We start from the raw sequence: 6,146 nt of genomic DNA, 5'->3' as shown, positions 1-6,146 counted from the left end.
TTTTCTTTATTATTGGAGCATGTTAAAATGAATATATTAAAGTATTTGTCTGATTATTTCAACATCATTTAAGTCCTGGACGCTGTGAATGTTGTGGTGAAGAGGATATGAATATGCTACATCCTCTGAAGAAGGCTGACATTTTTGTTTGAACAGGAAAGTAATTCTATAAACTCAACTGACAAGTATTGCCTAGTCTGTAATGAGCAGCAGCTCAAATCTCAGAGGTACTTGTGTGTTTATCTTGTTTTGTTTTACCTTAATTAGATTCATGCACGGTTCGGTTTGGGAGTCAACAAAAGTCATGGGAGAGTTCATAGAAAGAACCTAAGCTCCCTTCTCTGAGACTTCATTTCCAGCATCCATGGTCTTCCTTGACTCTGCCTTTATAAGTTCAGAAAGAGGATAGATATTTTTGTTTGTTTTGAGTTAGCCTCTCCATGCCACGTTGCAATCAGAAAGAATGTACTCTTTGCTGTTTAATTTTTCCAAGTTCCAACTTTTTTTCCAAAAAGTTAAATACGCCTGTATTTATTTCAACTTTCATATTCTTCAGGTAATTTTTTACCCACAGTTTCACGTGTTATTAGTGGGAGGGTTTTCTTGTCAGGAGCTCACTTTGCTTTATTAGAAATGGAACTCCTCATTTGAGTTTTAATCTTTCAAATAACCCCCTGCTTAAAAATCCTTCAATTGTTTCCCTTTGATTTTAGGATAAAATTCAAAATTTCTTAGTAAAATGTAAATAAACATATACATAGTTCTCCAACCCATATTTGTTGAATGAAAGCTATTCCCATAAGATATGAGCTATGGTCATATTTTGTCATAATACCATTATCCTTAATAATAATATTTACAAATGTAAAACCTTTAAACATTTAGTAAGATTTCTGAATTAATTGTTTGACTATTCATGAATTAGCCTAATTAGACAGCTATCAATTAAGTCAAAGAACCCAGATATTTTGTGGGGTTTTTTTTTTTTAAAGATATTATTTATTTATTCTTGAGAAATAGAAGGAGATACAGAGCCAGAGACACAGGCAGAGACAGAGCCAGAGACACAGGCAGAGGGAGAGGCAGGCTCCATGCACCGGGAGCCTGACGTGGGACTCGATCCCGGGTCTCCAGGATCACACCCTGGCCCAAAGGTAGGCGCCAAACCGCTGCGCCACCCAGGGATCCCAAGAACCCAGATATTTTGAACGGCTACTGCTGCAAAGCACTTTATGAGGAATCAATGGAAAGAGAAGGATGGAAGGAGAATTGGTTTTTCTGTTGAGTTGATAGTCAAACTGGATGGATAAAAATTCTTCACATAATAACATTTTTGAAAAGCAATTATGACAGGTACCCATTAGTAACTGCCAAGATAATCTTATAAGAGACCAAGTTGCAAGTAACATCTTAAAGAAGAAAAGGAGTGAGGGTTATAGATCTTCTGGAAGTGTAGGCACCTGAGATGGGGCTTCAGGGAATAGATGTCTAGGCAGAGACATAGAATGTAGGAATCCAGGCAGAGGGACTAGCTGTCTGCCTTACTCCCCGATAGACATCATTGAGGTAACTCCTGATCCAGCAGCCCACAGGTTACTCAGTGGAGCATGATAAATAGTTTCCTTTTAATGGACATTTCAAACTAAAGTTGTCTTCCAGCCCTTTCAGAGCTGTAGAACTTGTTTTAATCAACTTCCCTTGATAAAAGAGCTGGATTCTAGCAACTATACCTCCTTTATCCTCTCTCTACTGATGTCTGGAGCCATGATAATTTTTTTCTTAGTTTCTGCTGCTCTCATTCTCCTTGCTCACATTTTCTCAGGTAAGAGGGAAATCCTAATAGATGTAAGGGTGGCAATCTGTCTTTTGAGAAGAAAGTTCAGGTTTTAGAGAAGTGCATGACTCATCCGTGTATTCTAAAAATATCCCAGCACAAAGCAGTTACTAGAAATCTTTTCTTGAGCTTAAACACAAAACTACTGAGCTGGACCCACCTCCACCCACAAGGGTATCTGGTTAATTTTCCCCAAAGCTCCACCAAGGGATTCAGACTTCTCATTATATTACATTTAGTTCTCTTTCCATCTTCTGTAATCGTCCACACAGCTTCAGCGTGTGCCACAGCGATAGCTCTGAAATGAGAGAAAATTTCAGAGGCAACTTTCAAGCACACTTGTTAAATTAGACAAGTATAGCTTTTATAGCCTACTTGAAACAAAACTTATGTTAAGAGATTCTTAGTATCGTCTTTATGTTTTTTCCCTATTATTATGTTTTATTAGTTGGTCCAAATCTCCTAATCTTAGATTACTTAGAATTTCTTTCTAGTTCTCACATACTAATAGAAAATTATATCATTTAAACAACTAACATCTTGTTTGCTTTGCTTTTATATCTTTGAAGCTTTGGAATGGTCTCTTTTTGCTCAGTACTGCCAAGACTCTATCCCTAAGACATTTTTAAAAGATTTATTTATCTATTTTAGAGAGAGAGAGAGAGAGAGAGAGAGTGGAAGAGAGGCAGAGGGAGAGAGACAATCTCAAGCAGACTCCCCAGTGAACGCAGAGCCTGATGTGGTGCTTAATCCCATGACCTGAGATCAAGGCCTGGGCCAAAATTAAGAGTCTGATGCCCAACTGAGACACTCAGGTGCCATTGCCCCTCACCAAGAAACTTTTATATCCATCCCTTCTCAACTATACTTCTGTTATTAAGTCATTACTAGTGGGGGTTCCTCATGTATTATGAAGCCCTTTACTACTTCATGAGTTCCGGATTTCTGCACTTACTTATTACACAATCAGGCCTCAATAGGCCTACCAAACCAATACATATAACACTTAATAAGCAATTGTTTGGGCACTATAGAAAAAGTATGTAAAATGGAGGAAAAATTTGTAATCAGAGTATGATCTTCATGCTTAATTTACTTGAAGTTTATTATTTTATTATTTCTGTGTTGGTAAAAAATAGGTTCCCCAGAATAGTAAATAGGTATTTGATAAATTTCAAATATACAAATAAGTGAATGGGTGAGATGGGAAGATTCATAAAAACTATAACACAAAACAGTTCTCATTAAGTGCCATAAATGATACAAAACATAAAGAAAAGCCATGGAAGCAGAACTGTGGTTCGAACTGTGGGATCAGAAGGGCCTTCTTGGGAAGTGTTCTTCACCTTGCACTTTTGAAAACAGGTGTAAAATCATGCCCTTACATTTCAAAGTCTCATTTATCAGGTCAGTTACTTGGTTTCTGCTCCAGCCGTTTCCTGGAGGTCAGACAATGGATCCAGGTAGAGAAACACATTTTAAGCCATCTTCTCCATTCCCATTCAACAAGTCTCTGATTCATTAAGGGCTCCTTGTTCCCAAACTCAGCTCAGGTACATTTGAATCCTAACAACAAACGTAGTGTGAGCTCAAAGTAGGAGCGCCACAATCACCACAACCGCACAGAATCTCAGAGTTGGAAGTGAGTTCAATGATCAGTAGAAGAGGTAATGAACACAGATTTTTTTACACCAAAACACCTGAAGTTGGATCTCAGGTCTAATCCTTCTAAATTGTGTGAACGATTGAGCTTCAGTCTACTTTCTAGAAGGGGTAATAATAATAATAATAGGATTGTTTGAAAGATTAAGATACTTGTTATGTTAATAAGAGGCAAACTTATTTTAACAAAGACATTTAAAAAGAGAGTAAATGAAAAAATAGTTTATTTTTCTTTTAGGGAAAAATACAAAAAACAGGTAAGTTGACTATTATGGTTAGAAAGAAGACAATTCTCCACCAAGTTACTTTGAGCCTAGGGAGGAAGTTCAACTTTGTGCTCTGACAGGAAGGGCTGAAAAGTAAGTAAAGCTCATGATCAAAAAGATTGCACAGAAGCACCTACATCATTTGATTCCTGTTTCATTGTCCAAACTTACCCATGCAACCATACAGAGCCACGGGGCCTGGGACTGATGTCCTTTGCTGAGTCTCCTCGTGTTATCCAGAGATTCCATTACTCATTGTTTGAAGTGAGAAATAACTGTTTGGGGAAGGTTTACCAATCCCTCTGTTTCTATAATCTGCTTAAACAAAGCCAGGCACATCCTCTGTGCCCTGAGAAAGTACACTATTATTATTGTCTGCTTATCATTGTTTTTTAATCATCATTCACATTCTTATTATCTGCCTCAATTAAGTATTTAAACACCTTATGAGTATTCCATGTCAGTTGATTGGCTAGATGCCTGATGAATTTCCGTAGTCTATTACAATATCCCAAGTTCAAATTTGGACTATTTAAAAAATTTCCCCTTACTTTGAGCAGAAATCTAAGGCTGTGCAATTCCTTTCTGTTGGTCTGAGTCCTAACTGGGGCATGAACAGGTTCAGTGTTTCTTCAGCATGGCATTATGTCAGGTACGACAGCAATATGTGTTCTTTCTCCTCCTCAAAGCTGTATTTTCCAAGAACAAGTTCCCTTTGGGAGTGACTGCCAGTTCTTTTATTATTTCTCCTGAGAACATCTATCACCAAAAACTTTTTTCAATCACTTCTCTCAAAATACCTTTACTCTCTTCAGCTTAATCTTTGTTCAGAAGAAAAACTCGTTGTCCACATCACTCTGAATTCCAGAGTTAAACCCATTATTCATTGACATTTCTTACAGAATGGATCTGCCTCAGGTTTCTTTTATCTTTGCACCTAAAGCCTTGAAACTCTACAGCCACATGGCTGTGGTCTATCGTTGCATGTGGTCTCTTGTTGACCTGCCTACAGTATAAACAGCACCATCTTTACCTTTTGTTATATGTCTGAGACTATTAATATGGAGACATGAAAACAATCACACATTGGGAAGGAATGTTACTGAAATTAGAAAGTAGACTGCCTCCATCCCAGGAAGACATGCTCTGCTTCTAGATATCCTAGAAATGACTATGGCAGAGGGAATTGAATACCCAGTAGGGACACTGTGTAAGTTGTGCAGGGAATCTGAGCTCCCATACAGCTGCTCAGGTGACATGAGCTTTTTCTGATCGCTAGGCGTGTACTCCGTGTCTGCAGGAGACTCGGTAATAGGGAATTGTGATTTTTGGCCTGGGTGATGTTATGTTGCTTTCTGGTCACCAATTACTGGATAACTGAGGCCTTGCTTTCTTCACTCAGCCCATGGAGCTATACGCAGAAGGATGCAGAGCCAGAAGATGGATGGTCACTCTGAAGTTGAGTGCCTTTCCTTTGAAGATAAGGTTGGGGGCTGTAGAGCTGAACTGACACCACTTTGCTGCAAAAAAAGGAAGAATAATTAAAAGCCAAGCAGGAGCTACAGAAAGTGAGAAGCAAAGATCCTCTGGCTGTGAGCTCCATGCGGAAAACATCCCTGGATTTTTCTCTCTTGACCTCCAACATGGGCATTCTATGAATGAAGCTGTCAATCCAGCTTCTGACACTGCAGAGAAATACCTTCTGTAGGCCTTGAGGGGCCTGGGGGAAGGCACTGTGTTATGTTGACCTTTGGAATCCCCACTTGGGGCAGAGGCCCCATTAATTATTTTATGGATTGATAAAGTGAGTGAGCACATTAACAGATGAAACAGGTAGAATGGAAAGGTGAGACCATTGAAATGTTCTAAACAGGTAGAATGGAAAGGTGGGACCATTGAAATGTTCTAAAACTCTGGCTTCAGACAGAGGTGTGACCTTGGGTCTTTGTCGTTCAGACTCTGGTGTCTGTCATATGAGATGACTCAACCACATAGTAACTGGCCCACCTGATGGACACAAATTGTGGCCGCCTTAGCTGTCCTGCTGGCTCATGCTTCTCCAGCTCCTTCACAGATAGCTGTTAGCATGGCTTCCCCTCCCTCCTCAATTAAGGACATCAAGTGCCATAATGAAAAGGGCCTGTGTCAAAGTTTAAGCTGGCCAAAGATTGGGTAGCATCTTCATGCTGGCCACTTGTAGTGAGAATGTAGCAGTCATGGCCTCTTCAAGAGCAGGGTTCCTAGAGATAGTCTAATTCAACACCTTCATTACAGTGGAGGAGATAGAGACCCAAGCAGATGCCACTGTTGCTGGCTTAGTCACAGCAACACTTCAGGCTTTTGGTCTTATGTTCTTAGCATGTCCACAAAATGGGGCCCTGGCT

General features: G+C 39.4%; 1 protein-coding gene across 1 annotated transcript; it reads left to right on the top strand.

Moving 5' to 3' along the window:
- Positions 1-1,752: 1,752 nt before the first annotated feature.
- LOC140599507 (beta-defensin 107A-like) lies at positions 1,753-5,515 on the top strand. Its single transcript, XM_072762653.1, has 2 exons — positions 1,753-1,822; positions 5,165-5,515. The coding sequence occupies exons 1-2, from the start codon at positions 1,753-1,755 to the stop codon at positions 5,305-5,307; spliced, it is 213 nt and encodes a 70-aa protein (XP_072618754.1). The 3' UTR covers positions 5,308-5,515.
- The last annotated feature ends 631 nt before the right edge of the window (positions 5,516-6,146 follow it).

The sequence above is a fragment of the Vulpes vulpes genome, chromosome 7 (assembly GCF_048418805.1).
Source record: "Vulpes vulpes isolate BD-2025 chromosome 7, VulVul3, whole genome shotgun sequence".
In the NCBI taxonomy this organism is placed as follows: domain Eukaryota; kingdom Metazoa; phylum Chordata; class Mammalia; order Carnivora; family Canidae; genus Vulpes; species Vulpes vulpes.
Note: the sequence above shows the minus strand (reverse complement) of the source record. Positions and strands in the feature narration are given on the sequence as shown.

Coding starts and splice junctions, on each gene's coding strand:
- LOC140599507 (XM_072762653.1), top strand. CDS start 1,753: ATGTCTGGAGCCATGATAATTTTTTTCTTAGTTTCTGCTGCTCTCATT. Junction 1,823..5,164: donor CCTTGCTCACATTTTCTCAG/GTAAGAGGGAAA, acceptor TTCTTCACTCAG/CCCATGGAGCTATACGCAGA.